This window comes from Ochotona princeps, chromosome 31 (genome assembly GCF_030435755.1).
Source record: "Ochotona princeps isolate mOchPri1 chromosome 31, mOchPri1.hap1, whole genome shotgun sequence".
Classification (NCBI taxonomy): Eukaryota; Metazoa; Chordata; class Mammalia; order Lagomorpha; family Ochotonidae; genus Ochotona; species Ochotona princeps.
Genome location: NC_080862.1, coordinates 9,078,083 through 9,091,255, shown reverse-complemented (window position 1 = coordinate 9,091,255; position 13,173 = coordinate 9,078,083). Strand labels below are relative to the sequence as shown.

Sequence of the window (13,173 nt, the reverse complement as noted above, 5' to 3'; positions counted from 1 at the left end):
GTATTTGCAGGGAAAAAAAGACACTGTTGGTAACATTTCATGTTGCGGTATTTTGGAATTCAGCCCATCTCTCTAGGAATGACATAAACATTGGAAACACAAACTAAGAAATTCTGGGATAAAATGAAATCATTTACCTGGAATTCTGGGACAGTCGGTGACTTTGTGACAGTTTTCCTCTTCTTTGTGATTGCCTTTTTAGATATGGATTTTTTTCCTTTCGAGATTAAAAAAGAAAAGTTTTATAATGGTGTTTATAGCACTTCATTAGCAGAAACCAAATTACATACAGCCTTGAAAGTTAAATTATAACTAACAGATGGCTGTGAGTGAGTCAAACAAAAACGTTGAATCAAAACAAGCAAACATTAAAGTGTAACTACCTGTAACAGACATTAACAAATTCTCTTCCATTTATACACGAATCAAACTATTACATCATCCAAGGTGTTGTATACTTTTATAATTTACTGCAGTAAGAGTAAACAAAAAGAAAAAAGAAGATGATGACATTGCTACTGCTCAGTTACAATCTATTTTCACACCTTAAAATGAGACTACTCAGGGAAAAAAGCTTACTTTCACAATGACTTACGTGGTCAGGAGCTTGCCTAATAATTGTACTTGAAGTTACCATCTCTAGCCAACCCGATGTGAAAACCCCCACAGTGGTTTAGAAAGTAAACAGTTCCTTGAGCTCTGCACACAGCTAACGGACTGCCTTTGGCAACATTCACCATGCAAAGTTTTCAAAGAAGGCAAACATCTCCCTTTAAATACACCTAGTAATTTACGCAATCAGAAATCATTAGGGGGAAAAATCCCATACTTGTAAGTCCATTTACAGTATATACTGAAGTGTAAATCCTCTGTATTTAACTTGACTGAAAAGATATACACATGGATAAAACTGTAATTTTTACTGAATAGCAAATGCTTTTCACCATCTGTAACAAACACTAAATCATTGTATAATTCATGTGGATAAATCTGTCCTCCAGAAGCTTCCAACCTATGGAGGAACATAAAGAATTAACTGGAAATACTTCTATGTTAATTTTAGTTCACAATCATTGGTAGGCTAAAATTAACTTACAAGTCACTCATTTTCCAAATGTCAAATTGAATAAATAAAATAACTTTGTAATATGTAACCGTAATACATCTTTAAAAATTTTTTCCTGAACAAAATATGATCTTACTGCATAAGAGATGTCAATTTGACTGCAATCTCTCACTGAGACTGACACAATTCCTATTTACAATGCTGCTACTTTCTATTAAAAAAAAAAATCTACTTATTTTTATTTCAAAGGCAGACTTTAGAGAGACAAGGAAAAAGGTTCCATCCTCTGGTTCACTCCCCAAATGGCTGCAGTCACTGGAGTTGGGCTGGTCTGAAGCCAGGAAGCCAGCAGTTTGGACAGCATTCTTAGGTCTTCCACAAGGACACAGGAGCCCCAGGATCTGGGTCATCTGTTACTGACATCCCAGCTACACTAGCAGAAAGCTGGAGCCAAAGCGGAGAACATGCACCCACGATGCCAGCAACTTCGGCAGAGGCTTAGCCTGCTAGGTCTCAGTGCTAGCCCAACTCCACGCCTTTTTAACAGTATCACACATCTGTAACTTAGATGATTTCTAATTTTTTATTCAAAATGCACATATACAATGAATGAGCTATAATTCTCAGCTTACTGAGATTCACAATGGTTTTATTACCTTGTTTTAATAAGCATCAACTTGCTGTCATTTGCTTTTATATTATAATAATTCAACAAAAAATTCTTTCCTCACCAGTGTTATTTGCTTCTTTGCTTACACTGTCCGGATAACAGAATTAAATGTCTACACAATGGGCAATTAGATGGGCTGCTTACATAAGCAACACTCCTAGAGAAGTGATTCAATTCTTCTTCCTATATTAGTAACTGATTTCCAAACTGAATGCCATAAATATTTCTCAAAGGGATCCATGAATCTGAATGTCAGAATATCTTTCCCCTATATACTGTCTGTATCATTTCCTAAAAGTTCACAAGAAAAGATTCAATGAGATTGCTAATGCAAGTCTGAGAAGCTTTGTAAAAACAGCTTGGAGAAGAGGAAACTCTTCCCCTACCCTCCCATGCAACACTGCTCTAATAGTCCTTTATAAACACTTCAGAGGTTACCATCAATTCATGAATTTCATATTGTTATTACACAGCACAAAATTTTCAGGTACATTCAGAGGCCACTCTATCTGAATGGATTAGGACGCTTAGGTGGTAACTGGGTATTTCAGTTCATCATGTCCTTGAGATGCTTAAATAATACTGTTACTGGATGTAGTGTTGTGTGTGGCTATAGCCTGAGTTCCAGAACAAAACAATCAGGGCTTGAATATACACAGTAGCAATCAACTAACTTATTACTTTGCAATTTCTTAAGCAGTGGGTATAACAATGCTACCTATTTCATAACTCAGTTACAAGCAAAAGGGATATTCTGCTAGACTCACGACAAAACCAACATATGAAAAGAATAGAAATATAAAAATCTCTCTTATTCTTCAAATTTGTTTTATTCTAAATCTTAATTCTTTCTCATAGGACCTCTGAGTCACCACTTTTATCATTATACTTTATCAGACTATTGTAATTACATTTGCCTTTCTTACTACATAGCCAATTCTTAACAGAAATCGTGCTATTCACAGTTCTCACAGTATTTTAGCATTTCAGAGTAAATTCTCAGGTGCTCCTCAAAATATACGCATTGCACTTTTCATCAGAAATTTCACCACTCTGGAGTGGAAAATGGAAAGTAGGCAATTGTTCACAATCCCGAGAGCCCATCTGAGTTTATTAGAAAACACTGACAATGACTAGATATTTAACAGCTTGCCAAGGAGTTTTACAACATGACTAAACAGTGACAGTAAGAAAAGTAACATTTATTTTAAGCTTACTATGTGTGGACACTTAATAAGATGATTTCTAAACTATTCATTTCTCAAAACGATACTATTTTAATATGGGATAACTAAAGATCAAAAAGATGAATTAATTACTCAACAGTCACACAGGAAGATGGCATGACAGCCAGGGCTTCTAACTCTGAAGTGCACGTTCCTTCCACTACGGAATTCCAGCTCACAAAGGAACCAGTCACCACTTACTGTGCTCCACCAGGTGCCAGACTTGATGCACATTAGGTAGTTGCGCGTTGGCCATTCCAGTGTGTTTTTTACAGAAATACAGCTAAGTACTGTAATTCATTCTTCACAGATACAGAAACAAGCCATAAATAAAGAAATTGATGGAGAATCTATAGTTAATATGAATTGCAGCATGTATGTGAAACCACATCAATTTCACTGCGAATTTGTGTTCTTTTTATGGTAAAATACTGACTTTTTACAAACTTTATGCAGGGTTGTAATCTGTTTCTGACTGACACACAGTATCTCTTTTAATTAGGTTAGAAGATTTGGACATTGACTATTAATTAATTCTTTCGGTGTATATTCTCAAAAAACAACTTGAAGAACTGAAATAGAAATTTCCTGGCATTCTTTGGGGGAAAAAATCAGCATTAATTTTAATTAAACAATATTTCCAAAACAGAGCCTAGTGGGCCTGGCATTGCCCTAGTGGTTAAGACCTTGGTTAGGAAGCCCACAGGAGTGTCTGGTTCCCGATGACAGCTTCCTGTCTAAATGACAGCATCCAGTCTAGCTGAGCTCCTGGCACCCATGTGGGGCACACCTGAATGAAGACCTCCTAGGTCTGCCCTGCCCTCTGCCCCGCCCTCCTTTGTCAATACATATTTGGGGGTGGCAGGGAGGGGGAGAGAGAGAGAGAGAGAGAGGGGGAGAGAGAGAGAGAGAGAGAGAGAGAGAGAGAGAGAGAGAGAGAGAGAGAGAGAGAGAGAGAGAGAGAGAGAGGGAGAGGAGGGTTTACTACAATAACATGCAATATTTATTTTTTGCATTTGCTTTTATTTCAGGACAAGACCCATTCAGGGTACAGACCGCCCCTCAGGTGTTTTTATTGCCCTGCCTGATTATAGTCGCACCCTAGGCCTTTTCTTCTCACTGCCCCAAGCCTGCACCCATACAGCAGAATATAATTTTTAGATAGAGGATTGTGCCAAAGTCAGAAGTTAATTAAAAACCAGAATTTCAGAAGTCAAGTTTTAGCCTCACATAATTATTGAGTCTAAATTAGAATATTTACAGAAAGTGTGAGCTTGTACCTGGAAAATACAAAAACAACCTGTATTAATAAACATTCGTATCTAATGTTACAGAAATCCACCCTAAGGAAGCCTTCCTAAATATGCTATATACTTAAAACAGCCTACAAAAATGATGCCCAGTGTGAGAGGAACATTATTATACGCTACACAGTAATTGAGACACCAAACCTTCCAGTCTTTCAGAGTCTGGAAAACATGCTACCGGAGAGGTGACTACTCCGCATCCCAGTTGGCATTCCTCAGTCCACCGAACTACTCAAACCACTTCTATTTTGCATCTTCTGAGATGTTAAAATTATCTCCATACATTCCCTATGCCCTCAGCGCTTTCATTTAGAAACTCACTGTTATCAGTGGGAATAATTAATCAGGGAAGTCACAGCACTGGAGTCTAAATCTAATCCTTATTTACGTATTTAATCCTCATTTTCTTTGATAATATTCACATTCTATGCTGGTTTCTGGAATGTTCTATATTTTAGGTAATTTGATCTTAACATGATTCATTTTTCTTCCATTCTTGCTTTTCAGAAAATTTCCTATCATACTGGCAATTACATAGTAACTACTGAACACAATCATGTTTCTCCTACAATATTCAGTTACTAACCCCCTGCCTGTGGCCTGGGAAAGAGTCAAGGATGGCCCAAGGTCTTGGGACCCTGCATCTACGTGGGAGACCCTGAGGATGCTCCTGGCTCCTGCCTTTGGAACAGCTCAGCTCTAGTCTTTGTGGCCATTTCAAGAGTGAACCAGCAGATGGAAGATCCTTCTGTCTCTGCTTCTCTCTGTAAATTTGACTTTCCAATAATAAATAAATAAATCTTTAAAACAAATATGCCCTGGTAATGTTTTTTTTTAAGGCCCTGGTAATTTTTTTTAAAAGATTTATTTTTATTGGAAAGTCAGATATACAGAGAAGAGACAGGGAGGAAGATATTCTGTCCAATGATTCACTTCTCATGCAGCCTCAATGGCTGGAGTTGAGCCAATCTGAAGCCAGGAGCCAGGAGCGTCCTCTGGGTCTCCCTTGTGGGTGCAGGGTCCCAAGGTTTTTTGTCATCCTCAACTGCCTTCCCAAGCCAAAAGCAGGAAGCTGGATGGAAAGTGAGACTGCCGGGACATGAACCTGTGCCCCTATGGGATCCTGGCGTGATAAAGACAAGGACTTTAGCCACTAGGCTGTTGCACCGGCCCCCTGGTAATGTTTTAAAAAATGGTTTACTTATTTGAAAGGCAAAGTAACAGAGAGCAAGAGAGTTGGGGGAAAACATCTTCCATCTTCTAGTTCATTCCCAAAGTGACTGTACTGGCCAAGCCTGGCTAAGCTGTAACCTGGAGCAGAGAACTCTATCCTGGTCCACCCCGGAAGCCAGGTACTCAAGGACTGGGCCTCATTCGCTGCACTCCCAGCCACAGCAGCAGGGAGCTGGACTGGTGCAGAGCAGCCGTGGCTCAAAGCACCCACATGGAGATCCAGATGGAGTTCTGGCATCCTGGATTCAGCCTGGCCTACAAGGCTGACGGGTCGTTGGCAGAGTGAGCCAATGGATGACAGCTCTCCCTCTTGCTCTTTTAAGTGGACTAAATAAGCTTTCTCAAAACAGGATGAAAAGTAATTTTTGATTAAAAAAAATGAGTAATGTGTTTTTAAAAACCAGCTCTCTCAAACCTCATTTTTTCAGAAAATTATAATTGTGCTGATTTTTAAAAAGATTTATTTTTATGGCAGAGTTACAGAGGGAGAGACAATGATCTTCCATTTACTTGTTCTTTCTCCTACTGGCAGCAAGCTCTGCAGCTGGGTCAGATCTCAGCCAGGAGCATCATTCAGGTCAGCCATGTGGGTGGCAGGTGCCCAAGCACTTGGGCCATCCTCTGCCGCTTTCTTACACATCTGAGCAGGGAACTGGACTCAAACTGGTGCCCATATGGGCTTCCTGTATCGTAGGAAGAAACTTAACACTCAACACTGGTCACAAATTGTGTTCTCGTCCCCCCCCACCAATACCTCATTTAATTACACCACCATGCTTTTATCTTCCAATCTCCACTATTTTTCAAAGTCTTTCTTCCCCTATGAAACCTGATCACCACAGCACATACTCATTTTTCCTGTACTTGACCTTTTTATATTCCATCTTTACCTATATTTTTCGGTTATTAAATTGAGATTATTTGCCAACTTGAACCTTAGTTGCTTCAGCTACAAGAGAGTAGGACCACATGTATTATCTGTGTCAGTTTAGGAGTACCATAACAAGTTCAGTTACAAATAATGACTTTGAGAAGGTAAGTAGAAACTGGTAGCTGAAGGAGACGCTTGGCATGCGCGCACGCCCCACTGGTGAGTTCCAGCTCTCCTTCAGACTCCAGTTTTCTCCCGATGTGCACCTTGGAAAGCAGCACGCGATGGCTTAAGGCACAGGTCCCTGACACCAGCGCGGACAGCTGCATTGGGTTCTGTGTCCCTGGCCTTGGTCTGGCCCAGCCTCAGCTGTTCAGGAACTTAGGAAAAAAGAACCCGATGGAAGAAATGTTTCTTTCTCTCTCCCTTTCAAATAAATAAAAGTGAAAACATCATAAGGTTGTTTTTTTTAATAATTAATGCAACTTTATTATCTTTTCTATGTTTTATAAAAAGTCCAAGTTTTTATTTTTAGATTTTTAAAAATTTATTTGAGAGGGGAGAGATAAAGACAGAAATAGAGCTAAAATTGTGCTGGTTTATCCCCACTAACACCTACAAAAGATGGAACTGGGCCAGGCTACTACACAAAGTTGGACACTTATTTCATGCTTCTCGTGGGACGGGCAGGAACCCAACCACTTGGCCATCATGCTGCCTCTCCAGGCATGTGTTCCCACGAATCTGTAAGAGCCAGAGCTGCAGATCAGACACAAGCATTCAAGTATGGGACAAGGTAGTATTAGCTACTGAAAATACCTTCATTTTTACAATTTCCAACTCATTTTTAACACATTAAAAATAAATTACAAACTCTAAGGAAATGCATCAAAATGTTTATGTCTTTTTATTTATTTGAAAAGGAGATAATCTTCTGCCTGCCGGGTCAACTCCCCAAGTGTCTGCAACAGCTGAGGCCAGGCCAGGTGAAGCCAGGAGCCAGAAACTGTGTGCGTTTCCCTCCTGGGAGGCAGGGACCCAGGACTGCAGCCCTCTTCGGCTGCCTCCCTTGAGCATTAGCAGGAAGCTGGACTGGAAGCAGAGAGACGTGAAACTCGATGTCTTGGGATGTAGACTACCCAAGAGGCTGCCGGACCCACTGCACCTTACTGCTTACATATTCTAATTCATTTCTGTCAATACCGTCTGTTGTACATAATCTGTAACAATATAGTATTGAAAACAATCAAGATGTCCAACAAGTAGGTTTGATGAACTGCAAATAAATGCGGCCACGGAGTACTTTCATAGTACATAGAAGTTCATGCTACTGCTCATGTTACTGTTACAAGGTGCAAAAAAACCAAACTGTAAAATAATACGTATGATAAAGTCTATTAAAAAACATGTATGCCTTGAAAAGGATATTCAGGGTTAACTGTCAAGATAAACACAACTGACAGCCACAGTGCTAAGTGCAAGAAATGCAAAAACCAGGAATAGTCCTGCAGTCAAAGGACGTGACAGAATACAGGCAGAGAATGATGGCAACTTAGGAATAAATACAGGTACAAAAACTTACAGTTCGTTTGAGAAAGGAGAAACACCTGGGCTGTAAGTGTTTAATCAGAAAGAAGCATTCACAAAGTGATAAAGAAAATGCGTTAGTTTTAAAAGGGAAGAAATAAAACAAAGCCAATCAAAGGATAAGCTTTTAGTGCTTTGGGTCTGCCTCTCCTTTGAGAAGTTATTTCCACATTCTCAGCTTTGCTTCTTCTGCTTAAATAAAAAGCCTTCTGGAATTTTTAAATTTTGAGAATATGTCATTAGTGGAAAATTTTCCATTACCAGATAGTCTTCTTATTTTATGTATTTAATAAAACATTTAAGAACATGAAGTAATGGGTATTATAGTATTTCCAAAGTTTTCTATTTATACTCTTTAGTATGAAGAAGCAAGCCTATATGACTAAAACTGAATTTAAAAAGTAAGAAAACAGGAAAAATTCCAATTTAAAAAAGTCATAAAAATGGAGGTCAGTACTGTGGTAAAAAGTAGCATGTTAAACTATGGTAGGCCACACGAGCATCCCATAGGGGAGCTGGCTTGGGGCCCAGCTGCTCCACTTCCGATCCAGCTCTCTGGTAAGGTGCCTAGGAAGGTGGCACTGGAGAGCACAACTCCCTGGGCAGCTGCAACCCACACGGCAGACGCGGAAGACGTTCCTGGCTCTGCCGGGCTCTGCCTGGCTCTGGCCTGCTGCTGTGGCCATCTGGGGAGAGAACGAACACATGGAAGATCTCGTTTCTCTCCGTCTCTTCCTTTCTCTGTGTAATTTTTTCACATAAATAAGTAAATCTTCAACAAAACTTTAAAAATTAAAAAACATATAATTTTGTATTTTAGAAACTAATATTTCAAAGTGAGTTTGTCAAATCTACTAAGCTAAATAAATGCATCCTCAGAAGTTTCATGGATTGCCTATCAAATTTACGAGGCTTATTTCTGAAATTACCTTTTAAAAACGACAGCTCTGAACCCCGTATCATAGCCTAGTGGCTAAAACCCTCGCCTTGCATGCACTGGGATCGCATATGGACGCCTGTTCGCGCCCCAGGTGCCGCACTTCACTTCCAGCTCCCTGTCTGTGGCCTCGGAAAGCAGTGGAGGATGGCACAAAGCCTTGGGAGCCTGAACCTGCCTGCAGGGGAGACCTGGAGGAGGTTCCTGGCTCCTGGCTTCAGATTGGCTCAGCTCCAGCCATTGTGACCACTTCAGGAGTGAATCAGCAGATGGAAGATCTTTGTTTCTCCTCTCTGTAAATCTGACATTTCAATGAAAAATAAATAAATCTTAAGAAAGAAAACCTGCAGCTTTTCATTAAAAGGGGTCAATGCAGACCACCATAAAACTTTCAGTGCAAAAATGAAGCCTGGTTTTGGTAGCAAATTTTAGACTACTTCTCTATAAATGACATAATATACACATGATTTAAAGCATACTTGATTGTGTTCGATGATTTAACTATAAAGCACAACCTCACCTGTATTGGCTACACGGAAGACTTATTTTCTTATTCGCCAAATTGTAATTATCTTTGCTACTCAGGGAACTGAAACCCATAGATAACAATGGTAAATCATACCTCAGAGCAGAATTCTAACTTTTCACTTGATCAAGTAATTTTATAAACTTGATCATCTGCTTTTAATGTTGATAAATGTGACATAAATTAATTAAGAGATAACAGGAAAAATAAAAGTACTCAACCATTGAAGACTTTGCAGGGTAATACACACACAGGTATTAGAATTCACCATGAAAAAATTTAGCAATTTTTTTGTTTCGGAAATAGTTTCCTGTCTTACTGGCTACCATGTTAACATTTTTCTTGGATATGCAAATATATAATGAAAAACAGTGCTGAAATCTATGTGATAATAGGGAAAAACTGAGAACCACAGAGATAACTAATTAGCCTTGACTTATAAGGTTATTTGCTGGGTAGGCACTGTAGCACGACAAATAAAGGTGCAGCTTGGCACACCCCCATGGCATATCAGTGCCAGTTTAAATCCTGGTTTCTGTTCCCAATCCAGCTTGCCCGGATATGATGGCCATGTTCAAGGATGACTCAAGTACTGGAGTCGACACCACCCACATGGCAGCCTGGGCTGGTGCTCCTGGCTCCAGCCAGCCAGCCCAGCTCCAGGTATTGTGCCCATTGCAGGAGTGGAACCAACAGATGGAAGATACCCACTCTCTCTCTCCACTTTCCAAATAAATCTTTCTTTTTAAAAAGTTATTACCTACAAAATTCAGTCCCAAGAATGTTATTAGTGATTTTCCCCCTCAACCTTACTGTCCTTAGAATGGAAAAAGTCATAAGTACTTATTACGTCTTGTATGTAGTAAGAAGCATCAATTATGGGAAAAGTTGATCCAGAGAAATGTGAAATTTTTCATCATGATCAAGTGAGAATTAAATTCAGATTTACTGCACCAGAATTCTGCATTAGTATGTAAACTCTTCTTCTAAGACATGGACTTTATATACCTACTCCCGCCACATAATACACACACACAAACATTCTCTCTCTCTCTCTCTCTCTCTCTCTCTCTCCATTCTGTCAGCCACAGCTCTCCTGAGGGATAACTGCAGGACAATCTGAATCATGCTCAAGTTTGACTCGCCCCCGCTTGTCGGCTTACCAGATTTGTGCTTCTTATGTTTTGTCTTCTTTTTGATGATCAATAACTTATTCTGGATCTCAGGTTTGTAAGACTTGAATGCAAGAGAATGTAGACCTTCACGCTTCCTCTGTAAATTTTCATTCAGAACATCTTTCAGTTTCTTTTTTTTCTTTTTCTTCTTTTTTGCTCTCATTTTAGTTAGCTTGAATTTCTTGTGGCTCTGCACTGACTGCTCTAACAGGATGTCGCGCACGATTCTGCGGCAGTTCATTTCTGGATGATCAACATGACTTCCGTTTACATGAATCTGGCAAGATTTAAGAGCATTTTCTTTTAATGGACTGGATTCAGTCCTCATCCTGGAAGCCTCATCGTATTTTTCTTGATTTTCTATAAATCTTATTTCACCTGGACTGAGAGGCTCTCCAAAACCCGAAACTTCCCCTGGACTCCCTGGTTTCTCTAAATTTTCTTTACAGCAATCGCTTTTTTTAATTTCCTGAGGCCTGCGGACTCTAACTTCACAGCTGGATCTGACTTCCATTCCCACAGAAATGTCCTGATTATCCGAGGTCAATTTAGCAGGGCAGCAAGCAGGATCACAATTCATGCCCTGTTCTTTTTTCAAGGCAGAGGGAAGGCCTTCCCTATAACATCTATGCTCTCCATTACTTGTTCCAAGATAATCAAACTTCAATTTCTCCAGTTTCATCCGAGGTACTCTTTGTATTTTAATGGGTGGGACTGGGAACTCTGGGGCCTGGAAAGGTCTCTGTTTATAAATCCGTACATCTGCACCACAGAACTGCGGGAAGTGCACATAAGCGTTCTCCAAACAATCGTAACCAAGGATCACTTCTCTGCATTCATGGATGGGCTGACCAAGCACTGCATCTTGAACTTCCTTCTGTGTCTCATACACAAAGTCACAAAGGCCCTTAAGTAACCACACTTTTTGGTAGAACGGCAGTTCATGGAAAGGTTTTTCTTCCAATGGATTAACTTCTCCGAGAACTCTGAAGAACTGAGGACACAAGCCGAGCCTCTCGGCACAGTTGTCAGGATTGTCGGTCTGCCCGACAGCGGTGTACCACTGCTGCACCTTGCGCCTCAGCGCAGCTTCCCAGGCTCTATAAGGCAAAGTCGGTCTGCGGTGTAAGGTAGGTCTGCGATGGGGAGGACTTAACAGAGAAGTCATTATTTTAGATAAAAAAGCATTGCATTGAGGCATCAGAAGACAACGTTCCAATTCATAAAAGACTATTTCTGGCAAATTTAGAATGTGTTGGGCTAAACAAAGGAAATGCCCAATAGCTGGAATTTCCCACATGTTCTCCATACAAGTTGGAGCTGCTTGGGCTAGAAGTGTTCTTTCCCATTCTTCTACTTCCTTCTGACTAGCCTCTTCTGCTTCTTTTCTTTCCTGCTCCCGAAGCCTAAAGAAAATGTGATAAACTATTATTAAACTTGATAGTACCATTAAACACAAAACTTTGCGAATGTTATATTTATCTTCAGCCATCACGGCACATACTTTCTCCTATTTTCAATATTAACACCAAGTACTCCATGAAAAGTCTCACTGTCTTCCAGATGAATAAATAAACGTATCATTTCACTCCGAAGCTTACTGATACATATTGTTGACATCATTGTTCTCAAGGTCAAACTCTTCAAATTATAACGCATAACAACTTTCTTAACAAAGGCAAAGTGGGATTGATTATATAATAATTTCTGGAAGTAATACAACTTCATCAAAGAGATTTACAGATCTTATATATATTGATCTTCTAACTCCAATTCTAGAAAGTTATACCAAGAAAGGGACCAGTGTTGTTACACAGCGGATTAGGGCAGTGCAGAGGACCAAGCTGACACTCCTCAGGAGTTCTGGTCTGAGGCCCAGATGCTCTGCTTCTGATTTAGTTCCCTGCTCCTGCACCTGGGAAAGCAGCCAAAGATGACCCAAGTGCCTGGGCCCTGCCTCCAGGAAGACAGGAAGAAGCTCCTGACTGCAACTGGCCAAGCAATGTGTTCTTAGTATTAGCCCCATTTGACTGATGATAGAATTTGTTCAAACAGGTTTAGGCAACCTGTTCGACCTGCTGAAGGACCCAGAGCTAGAAAAGGAACATAAGCACCGCACAGACGTGCCTGCCTGGCTTCTCCCCAGCCTTGGCCCAGCTCTCTCCACACACATTTACTCATCTCACGTCTTCACACTCTCCATGCTAATCAAATTTGTGGTGGGAAGAACAACTTGAATAACCCTATTAATTCAAATAAAAAGTTTTGGGCTTCAATATACCATTTTGACTGCAGGATTCCTTATTGCCATGCCTCCAACTAAAACAGACTGCAAATTTGGGGGCCAGCCTGATGGCTCAACTGGCTAATCCTTCACCTACAAGCACCAATGAGTGCTGGTTTGTGTCCTGGCTGCTCCAACTCTTTGCCTGTGGCCTGGGAAAGCAGTGGAGGATGGCCAAAAGCCTTGGGACCTTGCACCCATATGGGAGATCCAGAAGAATCTCCTGGCTCCTGTTTCAGTCCAGCCCAGTTCCAGTCATTATAGCCATTTGGGGAGTGAAACGGGATGGAA

General features: G+C 40.4%; 1 protein-coding gene across 2 annotated transcripts in view; it reads right to left on the bottom strand.

Annotated features, from left to right (window-relative positions):
* The window catches only part of KIAA2026 (KIAA2026 ortholog), a 78,196-nt gene that overhangs the window by 32,877 nt on the left and 32,146 nt on the right, over positions 1 to 13,173 (bottom strand). For both annotated transcript variants that reach the window (XM_004591869.3, XM_058657416.1), the window contains exons 3-4: positions 10,587 to 12,004; positions 138 to 217 (exon numbers count right to left, since the gene is read on the bottom strand). In XM_004591869.3, coding sequence (XP_004591926.2) covers positions 138 to 217; positions 10,587 to 12,004 — 1,498 coding nt within the window. The remainder of the gene's footprint in view (positions 1 to 137; positions 218 to 10,586; positions 12,005 to 13,173) is intronic.